Source organism: Peromyscus eremicus, chromosome 7 (assembly GCF_949786415.1).
Source record: "Peromyscus eremicus chromosome 7, PerEre_H2_v1, whole genome shotgun sequence".
Lineage (NCBI taxonomy): Eukaryota > Metazoa > Chordata > Mammalia > Rodentia > Cricetidae > Peromyscus > Peromyscus eremicus.
This window is the reverse complement of record NC_081422.1, coordinates 40,313,509-40,334,865: the sequence shown is the minus strand read 5'-3', so window position 1 is coordinate 40,334,865 and position 21,357 is coordinate 40,313,509. Positions and strand designations below refer to the sequence as shown.

The 21,357-nt window shown below is 44.6% G+C and overlaps 1 protein-coding gene across 1 annotated transcript in view; it reads left to right on the top strand.

Moving 5' to 3' along the window:
* Positions 1-1,644: 1,644 nt before the first annotated feature.
* Positions 1,645-21,357, top strand: part of Rnf214 (ring finger protein 214) — a 36,946-nt gene continuing 17,233 nt past the window's right edge. Inside the window, exons 1-6 of the mRNA XM_059267750.1 lie at positions 1,645-1,715; positions 3,193-3,306; positions 7,864-7,909; positions 9,148-9,207; positions 14,385-14,525; positions 19,502-19,641. Coding sequence (XP_059123733.1) covers positions 3,200-3,306; positions 7,864-7,909; positions 9,148-9,207; positions 14,385-14,525; positions 19,502-19,641 — 494 coding nt within the window. The 5' untranslated portion in view covers positions 1,645-1,715; positions 3,193-3,199. The remainder of the gene's footprint in view (positions 1,716-3,192; positions 3,307-7,863; positions 7,910-9,147; positions 9,208-14,384; positions 14,526-19,501; positions 19,642-21,357) is intronic.

Here is a 21,357-nt window from a genome sequence, read left to right as displayed (position 1 = left end):
TGAGCAACTGTGGGTTTAAGGAACAAGGCCCGTGTGGGCGCCTGAGCTCCCTGAGAAGCCTCTGCTGCCTACTGAGCCCACCCTGGAGCAGTCTCAGTACCCAGACACACACTAGATGGGGCCAACTTAAAACATTCTAGAAAAGGTATTCTGTCCTACCAAAGACTCCTTGGAAAGGGAGAGAAATTATGTCGCCAAGCACTCCTCTTCCCAAATTTTCCATTAATGGAGCTTATTCCTCTCCCTTGATTTTCTGTTTTTGTTTTTTTAAACAGGGTTTCTTTATATAAACAGCTGAGAACTCATGATCCTCTTGCTTCTATCTCTTTACTGCTGTGATTACATGTGTGGGACACCATGCCCTTAAGTTCTCCGGCATACTCCCTCTTACATTCCTCCCTGGCCCTGAGTTGCTTCGATTCTCCTAGGCTACCCAGGTGTCTTCCCTAGTCTGCATGTAAGTAAATCCAGAATCTGGTTAGCTAGCAGTCATTCACCCAGGCAGGCTCCTACAGTCTGTGTAGGTTCCACTACAGATTTCTGGAAAAGAACCCGAGCTTTCCTGTCGCCCTGGGGCACAGCAGCACTTGTTCTCGAAGTTTCCGGGCAAGAAATCCTAAGTACTTTCCGAGAGCAGGCCCCCATCCCCTCAACTGCTAGGCCCATCCAAACAGCATTTAGTTCTCAAGGGAGAAGGGCATCTCCCCTGTTCAAGATTCTGCTCTTCAGCCGCTATCCTCCAAGCTCAAAGGAACCAGGTCAAGCCCAGAACCTCAGTCTCACTGGCGGCCCCTCCCAGCGGCCTCGGTTCCTGTGCAATGCGCCCCTCTCATTAAGACCGATGCTACCCGGAACCTAAGACCCGGAGGCCCGGTCCCGCTGGGGTCGCCCACGCCGGGTCCCAAGGTGCCCTCAGCGCAGCTCCTCCTCGGCATGTGCCGATCGCTCCAGCCCAGGACCACCCGGACTTCCGAGGTCCAGCCCGCTACACCTACTCCCCGACTCACCTACAGCAGCCTCCTCCTCCTCCTCCTCCTCCTCCTCCTCCGCCGCCGCCGCCGCCGCCTCCCTGCGGAAACTCGCGGCTTCCCGGGAGCCAGAGGAGCCACTGACAGCAACATCACTTCCGGCCTGGCGCCGCAGCCAATCAGCGCCTGGGCCTGCGACCTGTCGCCCCGCAGCGCGCCGAGCCCCGGGCGCTCGGCCGACGCCCGCCGACGGCTTCCGCCACGGGCTCGTGCGGGCTGGGCGGGCTTCGGCGCCCGGTGTCCTCCAGCCCGCCGCCACAGGAGCCCTCCGCCAGAGGGCCCTCGTCCTTCATGGCGTCCTCTGAAAGGACCATGTCGGTTCCGACCTCTAAACACCCCTCGTGGCTCTTCTCCCTCGGACTGCCATGGCCTTGACTCTTCCCCGTCACCTCCTCAGAGCGGCTTCCGCCTCCACCGGGTCGCAGGCTCTCAGGCCCGCCTTCCCTCAGGCTCCGCGGGGGTCTCCGGGGTCTCCCGCCGCGGCCCCGTTGCCCGGGCGCTGCTCGGGGCTGCCGCCAGAGGGCGCCGTCGGCGGCGGCGCGCACTCGGCGGGGCCGCTCCTCCCGCCGCCCCGGCCTCGCCCCCTGCGCTCGCGCCGCCGGAAGTGGGAGGTGCCGCGCGCGCGGGCCGGCGCTCGCCCCCTCCCCCAGGCTCGGCCGCCCCCTCCCCCCCTCTCCGCCCGCTCAGGTGCGTCCCTTCCCTCCCCGCCCCCTCCCCCCCCCCGCCTTGGCTCCCCGGGGGCGCGGCGCGGGAGGTGTGTGCGGGGCGGCGCGCGGGCCGGGGCGGCGGGCCGAGGGGGCGCGGCGGGGGGCGGGGAGGGGGCGGCGGGGACGGGGGCGGGAGCCCGGCCTGGGAGCGGGACGGGGGCTGGCGGCCGGTGAGGACCGAGGGCCAGGGGTGGGAGGTGCGGCTGGCCGGTGCTAGCGGCCAGCGTAGCGGCCGTCTCCTGGGAAGAGTGGCGGCGACCACCCGGCGCTGCTTCCCCCCATTGTCCCCTTCTGCGTCGCCGCCTGGCTGGTGACCGCCACCAGCTTGCAGGGTTCCCCTGGGTATCCGGGACTCTGCAGCCAGATGTACGACCCCCACCCCTCTCGCTTGGGGCTTTAGCCGCGGAGTTTCACGGATGACCCTTGCCTTAAGGTTTTCCTTTACCGGGCACCGGTGACCCAGACCTTGCTCCCTGTTGGAGGCAATGATCCCGACGCTGTTGGAGGCAGAATGTTTGCATCCGAGACAGCAATGGCGTTTCAGCGCCCATTTTCACCCAGGAGCGTTTTATTATGAGAGGAAACTGAGGCACTGGGCTGTGACTGTTGATTCAGCCTGACTCGGTATCTGCTCTTACGCACTCTTCTGGGTTCAGAGGTATTCCTGTGGTACTGTCAAAATAAAAACAGGAATGTGAACTAATCCTGCCTTCACCACCTAGTTTTTCTTCTCACCGTAGAAGGCCGAGTTCATTCTGCAGCAAAAAGGGCGCTCTTAAATATAAAAATAAAAAAGCGTCTTCCCGGGTTCCCTTACTTGAGTTACCATGTTTTTCAGCATCTCCTTTTCCTCTGGAGTAACCAAGTAGCAACCTGTTTTGCCACAATGGTAACTTGCTAATCTGTCCTTGGCAGATTTCAGACTCTTGCCATCTATAGGGAAGGGATACTGATGGGGTAAAAGACAACCCCATGGAGATGGTCCAGTATGGTAGGACTTGTTCTTGGAAACAACTCCCCCAAAAATCCTTCTCTTAAATTAATAGAGAATGCTCTGATTGCAACAGCCAAAAAGTGATTTGTAAACATATTGATTCTGGGCCAAAAAGGTCATCTTTTATAAATGGTAATAGACAAGGAGGACCATTTGGAAAATTCGTATCATATTGTCATCTATTTTAAATGACAGTATTTCTGTCAAGAGAGAAAGTAAAAGCTTTGCATTGACTCCTAGATATTTATGTACATATGACAGCTCCTGAGGGTTGGAACATACGGCATGAAGTGTTTTTTTTTTTTTTTTTTTTTTATTGCCCTCCTGCAGAATACTCTTTCTTCGGTGTTTATTTCAGAGCCTTAGTTCTTGGTGTTTGGAGGAACTGATACAGCGAGCATTTTGCAGAAGAAAGTCCTCAGCTTTGTAACTTGTACCCTGTCCTTTGTTTCTGAATGTCCAGAGTGCAGATGGCGGCCCCTGAGGTAGCTGGCCTTGGGGCCAGTGCCCCCAGTCCTTCGGAATCCTCTACTTTATGTGCTTCCAAGTCAGATGAAGCTCTCCCAGATGGCCTAAGGTAACGTGCAATTCTTGGGGCTTATTTGGGTGAGGGGCTTGGAGATGGCCTTCTGAACAGCTAGTCTTTCCTGCTTGGTGCTCTAATAACACTAATGCAGATTAAGTTGTTTTCCCCTCCCCCACATTAATTTTTTGTAAAGTAGGAACTGCTTGGTCTTTATATGGTATAGCAACTGGCACTTGGGCAGGCGTGCTGGGTTAGAACAGGTATCAACACATCATAAATACATCTATTTCTTTGACTTGTCCTATACAGACTGTATGTTCATTTAATCATTCTTGTGTATCATGCTTTTTTTCTTTGTTCTTTTTTTAGACGAGGTCTCACTTTGTAGCCCTGGCTGGCCTGGAATTCCCTATGTAGACCAGTTTCACCTCAAACTCAGAGCAAATCCACCTGCCTCTGCTTCCTTAGTACTGGGATTAAAGGGATGCACCACTATGTGTGGCCATATTCATATTTTAAAAAATTATCATTTATCCTGTATTATGCAGGATGGGGATGAGGGAGGTGTGTGTACATTTGGAGGCCAGAGGACAGCTTTGTGGAGTTGGTTCTTTCTTATTATTCTATGGGTTCCAGGGAGCAAACTCAGGATACCAGGCCTTGTGGAAAGCACCTTTACCTGCTGAGCCGTTTTGTCAGCCCTCATACTCACTTAAAGATACTTAGTTATATAGAAGATAGATACAGATATACATGTGCAAAATTGAAACATTAAACACAGATTATATGTGTTCTCTATCCATCTTGATACCTTTGTTAATATATCTTACTACTTTAATGCTGAATGTATATATTATGCCTCTTATTAAAATGTATTATTTTTCCCCCCACCCAAATTTGTTTTTTATTATATTAAGGTTTTTTTTGGGGGGGGGTCGTGGGGGGATCTCACGATGTAGCTCTGGCTGACCTGGAGCTGGCTGTGTAGGCCAGGCTGACCTTGAACTCAGAGAGTTCATCTAATTCTGTCTTCCAGGTGTTTAACTTTAGTGTTTATGTGTGACAGACATGCCATAGTTTTCCTGTGAAGATCAGGAAAATCTGCCAGAATTGGTGCTCTTCTTTCACTGTGTGGGTCCAGGGGAATCCAAGTCAGGTTAGGCTTGGTAGGATGATGTCTTCACACACTGAGCCATTTCACTGGCCTCAAAACTCTTTGTTGTTTGTTTTTTGAGGCAGGGTCTCCTATAGCTTAGGCTGACCTCCAACTCACTGTGTAGCCAAGTCTAATCTTCTTGTCTTTACCTCCCAATTGTGTGGCCAGCACACTCAGCTCTCTCCTCCAGAGTCTTGCAAGCGTGAGTTGTGATTACCTAACCTTGTCTCCTGAGAATGCCTAATACACTGTTGTGTGCAATATTGAACTAAATTGACTAGAAGCTGAGGCCTAATGCAATAGGTGACACTCTATGTACATTAACACATTCAACCCTCATACAAGACCCAGAAGGCAGGTGTTAATATTCCTATAACAGGTGAGGAGACTGAGACCCAGAGAGGTTAGTGACTTGCCAAAGATACAAAACTCTGCTAGAGTCAGGATTTGAACTCATAAACTCCGACTTAAGAGTACTCAATAAATATCTGTTCTTGAAAAGAGATATTTGAACCAATAGGATGGCACATACCTGTAGTAAGAGATGCTTGTTAATGAATGAGTAATAGGGGATTGTTATATTAGCCCACAATAAACTTGGATCTTTCTGCTTGTATTAATTTTCTAAATAAAAGCAGCCATGTTTTACTTACTACTAGTAGTAATAGCAGCCAAAGGTTATTGAGTGATCTCTGTTAGGTGGACAATACTATTTCTGTTTTAGAAATGAGGTAACTTGTGTAGAGGCAAACAGCTAGGAAATTGTAGTTTGGATTTAAATCCAGGTGCTGTATCTGCCCAGGTTTATAATTAAGTTCCCTGCCCCTGTTCCACAGTTGGCTCTCAAGAATCACTGAGTATTTGCTGGGGCAGGGAAAGGTATTTTCTTCAGTTGCCTTGCCCCTCCTGCAAATAACTCTTCATCCATACCCATGTATTAACCCTAGTTAAACTTATTGGCCCACTAAGAAAACTGATAAAAATTAGCCAGGCTGTGGTGGTGCGTGCTTTTAATCGCAGCACTCTGGAGGCAGAGACAGGTGAATCTCTTGAGTTCGAGGCCAGCCTGGTCTACAGAGCGAGTTCCGGGACAGCCAGGGATACACAGAGAAACCCCAAAACAAAAATTAAAAAAAAATTATTGAGTGTGTCTGTGAAGATTTCTGTGTCAGTCAGTTGTTCAGAGGGAAGAGTTCTTTACCTGAAGTCCATGTCAGTGCTAGCTTGGGATGCTTAAAAGGTGAGCTGACAGTTACACACACTACAGAGGAGGAGGGAGGACAGCGGAGACGTTGGACACAGACTTTTTTAATTTTGGTTTTTTGTTTTGTTTTGTTTTGTTTTGGTTTTTTGAGATAGGGTTTCTCTAGGTAGCCTTGGCTGTCTTGGAACTCACTCTGTAGACCAGGCTGGCCTCGCACTCAGAGATCCACCTGCCTCTGCCTCCTGAACACTGGGATTAAAGGCATGTATCATCATGCTCAGCTAATTTATTTATTTTTATTTTATGTGCATTGGTGTTTTGCCATGGGTGGATCTCTTGGAACTAGAGTTACAGACAGTTATGCACTGCCATGTGGGTGCTGGGAATTGAACCTGGGTCCTCTGGAAGAGCAGCCAGTGCTCTTAACTGCTGAGCCATCCCTCAGCCCCTAACGTGATGTAGACTTCACTTCTGAGTGAAAGACTGGCTGTGAATGTTAGATGGCACTGTAAGTAGGTTTTACGGATCTCTGAAAAAAATCCTGTATTGACCAGGTGTGATGGTGTACACCTTTAATCTCAGCACTCAAGAGGCAGAGGCAGGTAGATCTCTAAGAGTTCAAGACCAGTCTGGTCTATTTAAATATGAGTTCCAGGCCAGGCTGGCCTACATAGTAAGACTTTGTCTCAAAAACAAAAACAAAACAAAAAACCCAAAACAAAACAAAAAACCAAAGAAACAAAACCAAGTTGTATATTGGCTCTGGCTGTCTCTTAGTGAAGAGTGTGTGCCTAGCATGTGCATCTGTGTTCACTCTCTAGACCCAGGGATGAAGGGGAAATAGTACATTAAATGTCTATGACAAATGACAAAAATTACCATCCCCGATGTTAAATATATTTGTTTGCTATATGTAATGAAATTTCCATTGACTCAATTGTGGATTCAAAATCATGTCTTCAAAGCTGAGTATGGTGACTCATACCTAGAATTCCAGCACCTGGAGGCTGGTGTAGGATGGTTGCCATGGTTCTGAGGCTGGCCTAGACTACACGTGAGTACCAGGCCCGGGCCAGCCAGGACTACATACCAAAATGCTGTCTCAAAGACACAAAACAAGGTGAAATTGTACTCTCAACTACTTGAGGTGATACTCCACTCTGGCAAACTGTTGAGTCAAATAGTGTTTTTTTGTTTTGTTTGTTGTTTGTTTTCAAGACAGGGTTTTCTGTGCAGCCCTGGCTGTACTGGAACTCACTCTTTAGCCCAGGCTGGCTTTGAACTCACAGAGCTGCCTCCTGAGTGATGAGATTAAAGGCATGTGCCACCACTGCCTGGCTAAATAGTGGTTTTGTTCAAAGGTCTATGTGATATGTTTTGAAGGACAATTATTATTTTTAATTTAATTTTTTAGATTGTGTGTGTGTGTGTGTGTGTGTGTGTGTGTGTGTTTTAGGAGTTTTCTTCTTCCACTGTGTGTTACAGAGACTGAATTCAGATCATCAGGGCTTGCACAGCAAACACTTACCCACTGAGCTGTCTTATTGGACCAGAAAATTATTTTTTGGAACATGAAGTTGGAATTAAAAACAATGTTTTGCCAGTGTGATGGTGCACACTTCTAATCCCAGCACTTGAGGCAGGCAGATATCTTTAAGTTCAAGACCAGTCAGTGAGACCCTGTTTCAAATCAATCAATCAGTCAATCAATTAATCAATATATTTATTAAAATATTCACAACCAAGTTAGTACATGTAACTACTATAACTAGCATTGTACTGTTTTTTTTTTCCCTATTCACAAAAGTTATTGGCACTCAGAATTTATTTTTAGATCTTCAGGGTCACTTGTGTTTAGGTACTTACTATAGGCCATCCCTAGAACTTTCTCAAGTTCTCACCCACCAGACTGGACTACCTGTATATGGGGTAGAAAATGTTGGATAGAAACTAGTTGGTTCTCATGATGGAGAGGGTTTATAAGGTCTAGTTTTGTTTATAGGGTCTAGTAATAGCTATGTTGGGGATGTGGCTCAATGGTTGAGCATTGTCCAGCATGTGTAAGGCCCTGGGTTTGATCCCAAGCATTGAAAAACAAATTACCATATTTAATCTTTCAAACATTGGGTAAAGAGAAATTTCCTTTTTTGTGGTGCTAGGAACAGAATCCAGGGTCTAAGACATGCTAGTCAGGTGACATACCACTGAGCTACAACCTTATCCCAGAAAATTTTTTTTTTTTTGATAGCCCCAAAGACTCTGCCCAGAAACAGAAGAACTCATCTCCACCGAGTGTAAGTAGCCAAATGATAACCAAGGAGAGTAACAGAAATGCCCATTTGGAACACCCAGAGCAGAATCCTGGTTCATCAGCAAGTGATACTTCAGCAGCGCACCAGGAGGTTTTAGGAGAAAACTTGGTAGCCACAGCCCTTTGTCTTTCTGGCAGTGGGTCTCAGTCTGATTTGAAGGACTTGACCAGCCCGGCAGGAGAGGAGGGGGACACGAGCCTCCAGGAGAGCATCCATCCAGTCACTCGGTCTCTTAAGGCAGGGTGCCACTCAAAACAACTTGCCTCCAGGAATTGCTCTGAAGAGAAAGCCCCACCAGCCTCCATCCTAAAGGAAGGTAGCAGGGACGCAGGCTTGGATTTCCGACCTGTAGTGCCTCCCGCAAATGGGGTTGAAGGAGTCAGAGTGGATCAGGATGATGATCAGGATAGCTCTTCCCTGAAGCTTTCTCAGAACATTGCTGTACAGGTCAAGTATCAAGTTTTCCTACTAAAGTGGAATTGGGGGAGGTGAGGGTAGGAGCCATTTTCTTATGTGGTGGAGAAATGCACTGTGCCCTTCTTTGCTAGCAGTCATCATTCTGTTTGCATATAGTGAGTGCTATGCAACGGCTTTATTCTGCTGTTCCGGGAACAGGAAGGCCAGTGTCTAATTGTATACCATGTAGGAACTCTTATGACCTCGGTATAATCTCTTTGGATGAAAATTTGATTGATGTAGGTCCTTAGCACTCATACTTTCTTTTTTTGCCCCGAGACAGGGTTTCTCTGTGTAACCCTGGCTGTCCTAGAATTCTCTGTAGACCAGGCTAGCCTCAAGCTCACAGAGATCTGCTTGCCTCTGCCTCCCGAGTGCTGGGATTAAAGGTGTGTGGCACCACTGCCTGGCTAGCAATCATACTCTGTCCTTACATTAGGACTCCTTGCTAATTGTCCAGTCTACATCAGGAAGTCCAGTGATTCCTGCCTTCTGGTGCTGGTGTGCTTTGTTGTGGGAAGAAATGTGGGCACAACAGATTACAGGAGGCAGTTATTCTCTTAGATTTGTGCCTTTCTCTTAGGCAGATGTTAGACTACCTGGTGGGGTAAATGAAGATTGCATGAGATGGTGGTGTCTGTTTGCCAGAACTATGTTGCTGTGCTTTGCCCTTTGTTGCTGGTTTCTAGGTGAAGGTCTAGAATAACTCTGCTTGTGTTAAAGTGACTTAAAGTCTTGAATATAATTTTTTTTTTTTTTTGTAGACTGACTTTAAGACAGCAGATTCAGAGGTAAACACAGATCAAGATATTGAAAAGAATCTGGTAAGTGCGTACTTAAAATGTCATTGTCACATAAAGCCATTAGAAGGCAGGATGTAGAGCGCTATCACCTTGGTTGGGAAAATGCCCATCTTTATACAGCCCCTGACAGTGGGAGTGGGCAGCTCACCCAACCTGTTACATTTTAGTGGTGTCCCGTATGCCAGACCTGCTCTGGAGGAGGACAGGACCTCTGCAGATCTTGCTACATTTCTTGTTTGGGTTTAGTGACGGGACTCATTTTCTATTTACTACTCTCTCAGTGTGGTTTAAAATGTCCTTTATTTTTGTTTTTTGAGATAGGGTGTCATTGTTGTAGCCTCCTGAATACTGGAATTAGAAGTTTGCACTATTATGTAGCCAGGCCAGCCTTGAACTCATAGCGCTTCTTCATGGGATTGCTGGAATTATTGGAGTGAGCTACCACATGTGACTTCCGTTTTGTTTGAAACAGGGTCTCATATAGCCTAGGGCTGACCTTGAATTCACAATATGGGGAGGGGTGTGTGTCTGTGTGTGTGTGTGTATGACCTTTAGCTCCTAATGTTCCTGTCTTCGTTTTTTCAAAGAGCTGTGAAGTTTTGTTTTCTTTTGCTTTTGCTTTTTTTGTTTTGTTTTGTTTTGTTTTGTTTTGTTTTCAAGACAATTTTTTCGCCGGGCAGTGGTGGCGCACGCCTTTAATCCCAGCACTCGGGAGGCAGAGCCAGGCGGATCTCTGTGAGTTCGAGGCCAGCCTGGGCTACCAAGTGAGTTCCAGGAAAAGGCGCAAAGCTACACAGAGAAACCCTGTCTCGAAAAAACAAAACAAAACAAAAAAAGACAGTTTTTCTGTGTAGCCCTGGCTGTCCTGGAACTCTCTTTATAGACCAGGCTGGCCTCGAACTCACAGAGTTCTGCCTACCTCTGCCTCCCAAGTGCAGGGATTAAAGGGGCGCACCAGTACCACCCATCATGCTGTGAAGTTTTTAATGCAAGGCATTTTCTTTTGTTTTTGAAATAGGATTTCACAATGTAGTTTTGATTAGCCTAGAACTCATTTAGGCCAGGCTGGCCTTGAACTCAGAGATTGGCCTGCCTTTTCCTCCTGAGGGCTATGGTTAAAATGTATGCCACCACAGCTGGCTTAGTACCCATTTTTAACTCTCAAGCTTAAACCTTTCCAGATGAAGCATCCCCATGTTTTTAGCAGTATTCTTTTCTTCCTATGGTAGTTTTCCTCTTATCCTGGTTACTTTGACCCTGACACACTCCATTTTTATCATTTTTCAATTAATTTAATTTTTGAGATAGGGTGTCTTAGATAGGGTTTCTATTGCTACTACAAAATACCATTGACCAAAAAGCAAGTTTTGGGGAGGAAAGGGTTATTTGGCTTACACTTCCACATTGCAGTTCATCATTGAAGGAAGTTAGGGCAGGAACTCAAACAGGGCAGGCTTCTGGAGGCAGGAGCTGATGCAGAGGCCATGAAGGAGTGTTGCTTACTAGCTTGCTTCCCATGGCTTGCTTGGCCTGCTTTTTTTTAATGTATGTATGTATGTATGTATGTATGTATGCATGTATGCATGTATGCCTGTATGCCTTTATTCCAGGAGAGGGCATCAGATTCCACTATAGATGGTGTGAGCCGCCATGTGGTTGCTGGGAATTGAACTCCGGACCTCTGGAAGAGCAGCCTGTGCTCTTATCCGCTGAGCCATCTCTCTAGCCTGTTGGCCTGCTTTCTTAAAGAACCCAGGACCATGGATGGCACCACCCACAATGGGCTGGACCCTCCCCCGTTGATCACTAATTGAGAAAATGCCTTACAGCTGCATCTCATGGAGGCACTTCCTCAGCTGAGGCTCCTTCCTCTCTGACAACTAGCTTGTGTCAAGTTGACACACAAAACCAGCCAGTACATAGGGTCTCACTCTGGCTAGCCTGGAACTTGATATATAGATTGGGCTGGCCTTAAACTTGAAGAGATCCCCTTGCTTCTGCCTCTCAAGTGCTGGCATTAAAAGGCATACACCATCAAGTGTGGCCCCGTTGTTTCTTTAAAAGCTGATCCTTACTGGGTACGGTGGTTCATGAGTATAATCTCAGCACTTGAGAAGTAGAGGCAAGAAGATCAGCCTCAGCTGTGTAGAGAGTTTGAGGCCAGCCTTGATACATGAGAAACTGCTTCAAAAAGCTGGCTCTGCAAACTGAATAAAATAGTTTGGGTATGCTAAATTAGTTCACAGTATACTGGGTTTGAGTCGTTCAGTCTTACATTCTAGACTCTTAAATTATTTAGTAATCTTGTTACAGTGTTAAGCTTCTGTCACTATCAATTCTTTTTCGTATGTATTGCTTACTTATATATTTTCCATTTTGTCCCTTGATAGTGGTTTGTTTTGTTGTTTTTTTAGATGAGGTCTCACTGTGTAGCTCAGGCTGGCCTTGAAGCTATAATCCTCCCACTCAGCCTTCCAAGTTCTGAAGTTGCAGGTGGGTGCCACCAGACTGGTGTGAGGAGTTTCATTTATTTTTATTTTGGAGGAAGGGTCTCATTTTACCTAGTCTGGCCTTGAACTGACTCCTTAGTGGAGGCTGCCTCAAACTGTCTTCCTGCCTCTTCCTTCTGAGTGCCAGGGATATCCATGTGCTACCACCATGCGTGGTTTTCTGCAATAGTGGGGGTTTAGCCCCAGGCTTTGTGCATGCCAGTCAAGCATTTCACCAACTGAATTACATCCCTAACCCACATTTGTTTTTTTTAAGACAGGATCTTGCTTTGGCAGTTAATTGTTGTTTGTTAAGTTTTGTTAAAAAAAAAAAAAAGAGGTGTGATTACTGAGCAAGGGTGGCAACAAACTTTAGACAGACACTTGAGAAGTTGAAGTAGAAGGATCAGGTGTTTAAGGCCAACCTTGGATGCGTTTTGAGTTCAAGACCAGCCTGGTTGCAAAGACCATATCTCAAGAAAAACAAAACAAAAACCCCAAATAATAGAACTTTAGGTAGGAGATATTTATCTGTTGAAATAGTCCCCTTGGGCTAAGATGAGATGGCTTAGTGGGTCAAAGTGCTTGCCATTCAAGCCTGATGACCAGAGTTCTATCCCCAGAGCTCATGTAAGAATGGAAGCAGGGCAGACTGGAAAGACAGCTTAGTAATTAAAGCACCTGCTGCTCTTCGAAAGCACCTGAGTGTGGTTCCCAGCACCTGCATCTGATGGTTCATAGTTGTCTGGACCTCACTTCCAAGGGATCCAACCTGTAGCCTCCATGGGCATTGCACTAAACATGCATATGAACACACACACACACACACACACACACACACACACACACTCACACACACACACACACACACACACGCACATGCAACTAAAAATAAAAATTATTGCTCTTGCAGAGGACCTGAGTTTGGTTCCCAGGACCCATATGATGGCTCACAATCATTAATTCTAGTTCTAGGAGATCTAATGTCTTCTTCTGATCTCTTTAAGTACCAGGCACACACACAGTGCACATATATACATGCAGGCAAAACATTGATACACATAAAATAAATCTTAAAAAAAAGGTCTTTTAAAAGCTGGAAAGAGAACTAGCTCCACTAAGTTGTACTCTGGCTTCCACATACATGCTATAACACATGTGTACTATACACACACATATATCCTACACCTACACACACACAATGATAATAAATAAAATGAAAAAAAAATTTTTTTTTCCAAAAAGACCTTTTGAACTATCCCTGGTGTTTTGTGACTAAAGTTGCATCCTTTATTTGTTCTTTTTTTTTTTTTTTTTGAACTTTCTATGTAAATCAGGCTCTTTAATTTTATTTTTAATTGTGTGTGTGTGTGTCTTTGTGTGCAGTATTCTTGGAGACTAGAAGATAGTGTCAGATCCCCTATAGCTGGAGTTTCAGACAGATGTGAGCTGTCTGATATGGGTGCTGGGAACTGTACTCAGGTCTTCTGGAAGAGCAGTTCATTCTCTCAATCACTGAGTCATTGCTACAGCTCCTGCCCACCTACTTTGTATTATTTACTTTATCTTTTATTGACTAAAACAAGCTGTAGTTCAGGTTGGCCTCAAACTCTCAGCAAACTTGTCTTAGACTGTCATGTGCTGAGATGATAGGCAGAAGCCACCACATCTGACCAGAGTGTGACTTCTAATCCCCAGCTGTTGTAGGAGCTTGCTGAGTTGCTCTCAGTACCTGGTTTCTTAGATCTCCTAGTGGGTCTGTCAGCTTCAGTGCTGATGGCTACATGGCTTCCTATTCCTGGATTCATTTTAAGTGGGTATATGGCTTTGTAATTTCTCTTTCTTTCTTTCTTTCCTTTTTTTTTTTTTTTTTTTTTTTTCAGAGCTGAGGACCGAACCCAGGGCCTTGCACTTGCTAGGCAAGCGCTCTACCACTGAGCTAAATCCCCAGCTCTGTACTTTCACTTTCTTACCTTCTCTCTCCTATAGCAAAGATTGGCAAACATTTTTTTTTTTTTGTAAAGGGTCATACAGGGCATATTTTATGTTCTGTAGGCTCTATGGACTTTGTTACAACCATTCCATTCTGCTGTTAGAGTGGGAAGCAACCTGTAAGGCAGTGGGCATGTACATTCCAATTAAACTGTTATTGATGAAAGCAGACAGTGGATTTGGTCCACATGCCATGAGTGGCTAACCCTGCTTTAGCACGGTGTTGAATAATGGTACATCTGCAGTGATGCAAATGTTCTCAATCTGTACTATCTGGGATGGTAGCCACTAGTTGCAGGCAGCTTTGGAGTCCGTGAACTGTGTCTAGGCTCCTGAGGTCCTGGGTGTTTCTGTTTTACCATATTTGATTAACTGGGTTACCTAGCCACATACAGCCAATACACAGTTATTAGCTATTGTATCGGACAGTGTGATCAGTCGCATCTCAGATACAGATGGGGAACAACAGTTCAGTTGATAGAGTACTTGCCCATGATGTAGGAAGCCCTGGGTTCAGTCCTTAGTACAGCATCAACTAGGTGTGGTGATGCTCACCTGCAGCTGCAACACATAGGAAATGCAGGTGGAAGGGTCAGAAGTTCAAGATCATCCTTCAGCAACATAACAGAATGGAGGCTAGCCTGAGCTATAAGACCCTTTCTCAAACAACAAACAAACAAAAAACCTGGTGAATGAAACCTCTGTTGTTCTTAATAGGACAAAATGATGACAGAGAGAACCCTGTTGAAGGAGCGTTACCAAGAAGTTCTGGACAAGCAGAGGCAGGTGGAGAATCAGCTTCAAGTGCAATTAAAGCAACTTCAGCAAAGGAGAGAAGAAGAAATGAAGAATCACCAGGTAGTCTGCAGATACTGACATTTGGGGTGTACCTCAGTGGTAGAGAGCTTGCCTAGCATACCTAGCAACCTGGGTGCAATTTCCAGAATCACAAGAGAAAAAGAAGGGGAGGAAAAGGAATTGCAGTTCAGATAATTACTGTGTGTCTTCTCTCATATGCAGAACCTAGATTTAAAATTACATACTTATGGCCATGAGTGATGGCATGTGCTTTTAATCCCAGCACTCTGAAGGCAGACATAGGTAGAGATCTGTGAGTTTGAGGGCAGCCTGGTCTATATAGCAAGCTCTAGTCCAGCTATGCTTATGTGGTGAGACAATATTTCAAAAAAAAATCCACCTCCTCGAAAAATAAGTATGTATATATGTGTTTATCACACACACACACACACACACACACACACACACACACACACACACAGAGAGAGCTAATGAGTAAAGTAACAGTCTCTGTTCAAACTCTAAATATGTTTTGGAGTCAACAGAAAAAAAAATCAGTATTTCTTGGGTTTGGTTGGTTTTTGAAATGACGATCTCTGTGTAGGCCAGGCTCACTTTTTGTGCTGGGCAATGGTGGTACACGAATTTAATCCCAGCACTCGGGAAGCAGAGACAGATGGATCTCTGTGCATTCAAGACCAGCCTGGTTTACATAGTAGTTCCAGGACAGTCAAGGCTACATAGAGAAACCCTGTCTCGAGGGGAAAAAAAAAAAAAAAAGATCTTTTTGCCTCTCCACATATTGGGATTACAGTTATAGACCACCATAGCAGGCTTATCAAATTTTAATAAAACGAGGGCTGGAGGAATGGCTTAGCAGTTAAGAGTGCTTGCTGTTTTTCAAAGCACCTGTGTTTGGTTCCCAGCCGTCAGGTAGCTCACAACTGCCTGTAACTCTAACTGCCTGTAATTCTACCTTCAGGGGACACAGCACCCTTTTCTGAACTCTGTGGACATTCGTACTCACATGTGCACAGACACACATATACACATAATTTTGTTTGTTTGTTTTAGTTTTTTGAGACAGGCTTTCTCTATGTAGCCCTGACTGTGCTGGAACTCATCCTGTAGACCAGGCTGGCCTCAAACTCAGAGATCTGCCTGACTCTGCCTCCCAAGTACTGGGATTAAAGGCGTGCACCACCACCTCCTGGCCATAATTTTTTTTAATCTCCCAAAAACATTCAAGTATAAAAAGAAGGCATCTTCTCCAGACCCTTCTATTTTAGTACAGAGAGAAAAACGTTATTTATTTAATATATTTTGTTGACATTATTGACTAGTAAACACTTCACTTAAATCTATCTCATGCAAAAATGTAGTTTCATTTAGGTTAAATCTACATCTGAAAACTGGAAAAACAAATTAGTAAGTAAAAACCTCAAGCACAGTAAAAAGATCTACTTAAGTAGTCAAAACAGCATTGTCAAGGCTGAGGTGAAGTGAGCTAGCTGATTGAGGGCCATGGGCTGTGGTGCTCCTTTTGGAAACTTAGGAAGATGTCTTAGGGTTTCCATTGCTGTGAAGAGACACCCTGACCACGGTGACAGTTTCAGAGGTTCAGACCATTGTCATCATGGTGGGGAGCATGGTAGTGTACAGACAGACATGGTGCTGGAGCATCTGAGAGTCCTACATCTTTTTTTTTTGTGTGTGTGTGTGGTTTTCCGAGACAGGGTTTCTCTGTGTAGCTTTGCACCTTTCCTGGAACTCACTCTGTAGCCCAGGCTGGCCTCGAACTCACAAAGATCCTCCTGCCTCTGAGTCTTACATCTTACAGGCAACAGGAAGTTGACTAAGTGTCACACCTAAAAGCCTGCCCTACAGTGACACACTTCCTCTAACAAAACCACAGCTACTGTATCAAGGCCACACCTCCTAATAGTACTACTCCTTTTGGAGGCCATTTTCATTCAAACCACTACAGAAGACCTATCAGTTAAAACTGTAAATACACAATAAATAAGTTGACCAAGCAGTCTTATTGGGAGTTCATTCTACATCTGTGTATGAATGTGTGGACATAGAGAATGTTTATTTTGGTATTGCTTAAAAACTTAAGTGACACATTCCTGTAATCTAACTCTTCAATGCAGAGGCAGAAGGATCAAGAGTTCAAGGTCATTTTCTGCTACATAATGAGTTTGAGGCCAGGCTGGACTACAGGCTATCTCAGCCACCTTCTGCCCACCCCCGACTCCCTCCACCCCCCGCCCCCCATTAGATTAGGTTGGAAAAGTAGTTTCAAAAAAGTTTCAGTCAACCTGATAAACTTTTAACAGAGTAGTTAAAGAGCCTGGAATGTTCGTATGATTTAGTTATATCTGTAGCTATTGACATAGTGTAGTTATCCCAAGTGGAAAAAGCAAGGTGCAAAATGAGAATAAAATGGCCTCACTAGAAATGGAAAAATGGGCCAAGAATACAGTTTAGGAGTAGTATGTATGCTTTGTGTGAGGCCCTGAGCTGGCTCTCCAGGACTACCCAAACATCAATGAGCAAAATGTGAGAACAACACAAAGCACTTAATACATTGATTACTGTTATGGACAGAGTTGTGTGAAACAGAATAATTGTATTTTTTGTATTGTTTGACTTCTTATAAATGTATGAAAACATATATGTATTTGTTCCTGTTGTTGCATAGTAAGACAGCAAAGGTCTTAGTTAGGGTTACTATTGCTGTGATGAAACACCATGACCAAAAAGCAAGTTGGAGGGGAAAGGGTTTATTTGGCTTATGCTTCTACATCACTGTCCATCATCAAAGGAAGTCAGGACAGAAACTCAAACAGGACAGGAACTTAGAGGAAGGAGCTGATGCAGAGACCATAGAGGGGAGCTGCTTACTGGCTTACTCCACATCAGTCTGCTTTCTTATAGAACCCAGGACCACCAGCCCAGGGATAGTACCACCCATAATGGGCTGGGCCCTTCCCCATCAATCACTATTTGTGATTGCCTACATCCCAGTCTTTTTTTTTTTTTTTTGGTTTTTCGAGACAGGGTTTCTTTGTATAGCTTTGCACCTTTCCTGGAACTCGCTTTGTAGACTAGGCTGGCCTCGAACTACAGAGATCTGCCTGTCTCTGCCTCCCAAGTGCTGGGATTAAAGGCATGTGCCACTACCGCCTGGCAACCTACAACCCAGTCTTATGGAGGCGTTTTCTTAATTGAAGTTCCCTCCTCTCGGATGACTTTACCTTGTATCAAGCTGACATAAAACTATCCAGCACAGGAGACAAACAGAAAATTTCATTTACGGTAGAACAGAACTATAATAAATCAAGAGCATATTTGTTGGATGTAGCAAACTTCCACCTGAAACAAGAATGCCTGTCTCAGCACCCTTAATAGATGTTTGTTCAGTCTTTGTTTGAGCTTTGCTACGCAGTGCATCCTTTAAGAAATAAATTGGTGCTGGGCAGTGGTGGCGCATGCCTTTAATCCCAGCACTCGGGAGGCAGAGGCAGATGGGTCTCTATGAGTTCAAGGCCAGCCTGGTCTACAGAGCAAGTTCCAGGACAGGCTCCAAAGCTACACAGAGAAACCCTGTTTCAAAAAACCAAAAATAAAATAAATTGTGTGTGTTTGTGTGTACACAAGCAAGTGTACATGCAGATACATGTACATGTATGTATAGGCCAGAGGTCAGCCTTGATTTATCATTCCTTAGAGTCTGTCCATTTTGTGTTTTGAGACAGAATCTCTCATTTGGATCTAGAACTAGGCTGGCTGTCCAGCAAGCTCCAGGATGCCCTTGTTTCTTCCTTTCTGGAGATGGGAAGCAAGGACATGCCACTACACCTCGCTATTTTCTGTGGGTTCTAGGACTTGAACTCATCATTGTGTTTATATGGCAAGTTCTTTACTGACTGAGGTCTCCCCAGTCTCACATTCCATTTTTTAAAAATTGATTTTATTTTATGCATATGGGTGTTTTGCCTTTGTCTGTGCACCACTTGTATCGAGTGCCCTGGGAGGCCAGAAGAGAGCATCAGATCTCTTGGAATTGGAGTTACAGACAGCTGTGAGCCACCATGTGGGTGCTGAGTATTGAACCTGCATCCTCTGGAAGAACAGCCAGAGCTCTTAACTGCTGAGCCATCTCTCCAGCCCCCACATTCCATTTTTCAGTGATTCTTAGAACTATCCTGTTGAGTTGAAGTTTATGTCCATATAACTTTCTTCTACAGGCTTGGCTTTCACAAAACAGAAATTTATGGAATTGACTCTTTCAGTTCTGCTTGATTCCAATAAGTCAGCACATGAATTTATAATCATTGAAGTAAACCATCAGGGTGAGAGTAGTGGATCAACAACATCTGCTGCTAGGAAGCTGAGAGAGGAGGACTGCAGCAAGTTTGAGGCCAGCCTGGGCTGCTACATAGGAAGGCAAGGCTAGTCAAGGATACAGGATAGAACCATGTTTCAAAAAACCAAAAACATGCCAGGTGGTGATGGCGCACGCCTTTAATCCCAGCACTTGGGAGGCAGAGGCAGGTGCATCTCTGTGAGTTTGAGGCCAGCCTGGGCTACAGAGCAAGATCCAGGACAGGCTCCAAAGCTACGCAGAGAAACCCTGTCTCGAAAAACAAAACAAAATTAAAAAAACCAAAAACACTGAGCAAGGTGGTGCGTGTTTGTAATCCAAATAAGTGGAAGTGGATGCAAGGGGATCAGGAGTTGAAGGCCAGCCTTGTCTGTGTGTTGAGTATATGCCTAGTCTGGGTTATGTAAGACCCTATCTCAAAAAACAAAACAAAACAAAACAAAACAACCTATCAGGGCTGGCTGGGTGTGTAGCTCAGTGATAGAGTGCTTGCCTGTCACCTACCAGGCACTTGTTTAGAACTCTAACACCACACACACAGAAAATAAACTTCCAGATTAAAACAAACAAATGGAAACCTAAACCCCCCCCCAAAATAACATTTTCTTCTTTATTTGTATGATTGTCATTGTGTGGGATTTAGGAGATACTAAAGGCGATTCAGGATGTGACCATAAAACGGGAAGAAACCAAGAAGAAGATAGAGAAGGAAAAGAAGGAGTTCTTGCAAAAGGAGCAGGACCTGAAAGCTGAGATTGAGAAGCTCTGTGAGAAGGGCAGAAGGTAATTTCAGCTGCTGCTGAAAACAGATCCGGTGTGCATGTGTGTTTGTGCGTCAGGGCCAGGCCATTGTTCTCATTTGAGAAAGAAACCCGTCTGAGTTCTCCAGTGACTTCATGTTCTCAGGACCCTACAGTACACCAAATAAAGAAGTTCAGAGACTTGGTACTGCTCTGAAACGATAATTAAGTGCTGAGGATATAGCGAAGTGGTCTCATCCTGGGCTCAGTCTTCTTCTCAAAAGAGAAGTCACACTGTTAACTAGCTATGTTCCAAGTATGATCATGATTTTTATTAATACTTTATAACCTGTGTGTCTTTGTGTCTGTCTGTCTGTGTGTTCTGGAATTACTACAGAGAAGTATTGCATGGCCAATTTTAGGTATCTAGGGATCCGAACTCAGGTTGTTCTGCACACATAGCAAATATTATGCTATGAGCATCTCCACAGCCCCATGATCAAGATTTCTATGTTATTCTAAAACTTATTTCGTTTGCTTTATGTCCTGAGGGTCATTTTTTTCTTCAGAAACTCGGGTTATGGGAATGTTTTAAGTGGTTGTGTTATTCAGCACCACAAGTGGCACACTATACGCCATTTATGAAAGAATTATCTGGTGATCATATCCTCTTAATATTGTAACAAAAGCAGGATGGGCCTTAAATTTGGTTGAACTCTCAATTTTCCAAGTTGCTTGAAATCACGTGCTTGAAAATTCACAATTATGAATTCTATGGTAAGGTTATGTAAATGTTGTTGCCATTCATTTTATTTATTATTTTATTTATTGAGAAAAACTTGGCTGTTATAAATATGTAAGATGCTAAATCAAGCTCACTTACTGATTCATATTCCAAAGTGAGAGAACTGTGGCACCTCCATATTTAAAAGAATATTAAGGAGAGGGTCTGGAGGGTGGCCAGTTGTGTTGAGAATCTGGTGAATGATTAGGAGGTAGGTCACAATGATCATTCTCAAACAGTTACGTAGAATCTATTCAGGGCCAAGCATTGTCTTTCTTGTTGCTAGTGATCATAACAGCTAGCACCCCACCTATGGTAGCATTGACTCTGCCACAGTTTTCACAGCTGATTTGGGGAAGATGAGGTACAGACATGGACATGGAGCAACTCATCACAGGGCATCTTAAAGAGTGGAAATGAGTCTATAATTCTGTCTAGGCCCTGTGACAAATTTCCTTTGGCTTTGGACTCTATACTCTTTTCTTCCCTTTGATTGAACAGCTACAAGTAATTAATGATAACAATATTACTGCTTGTGATCTTGAAGATTCAGGTTTCTTTGTTTGTTTGAGGTAGACCCTCCATATCTAGTTCTGGCTAGCCTGGAACTTACCATCTTTCTGCCCTCCTAACCACTTGCTTGAATTATAGTCTTATTGATTTGCCTCAAATTCACTGTGTCCTGGACCCTTATGTATTAATAATTAACAAGGACTCCAACATTTTTATATCTATTTTGTTTATCAGTGTTCACTGAGCCAGAAATTAAGGCAAAAATATATTTACGTGCTGATTTATTTTAATATAACATAAAACTTATATGTTAACATAAGTAACATGTTGAAAAATTGTTTTTCAGATTTCTTAGTTAGGGTTTCTATTGCTGTGAAGAGACACCATGACCACAGAAACTCTTAAAAGGAAAACATTTAATTGGGCTGGCTCTCTTACAGTTTCAGAGGTTCAGTCCATTAT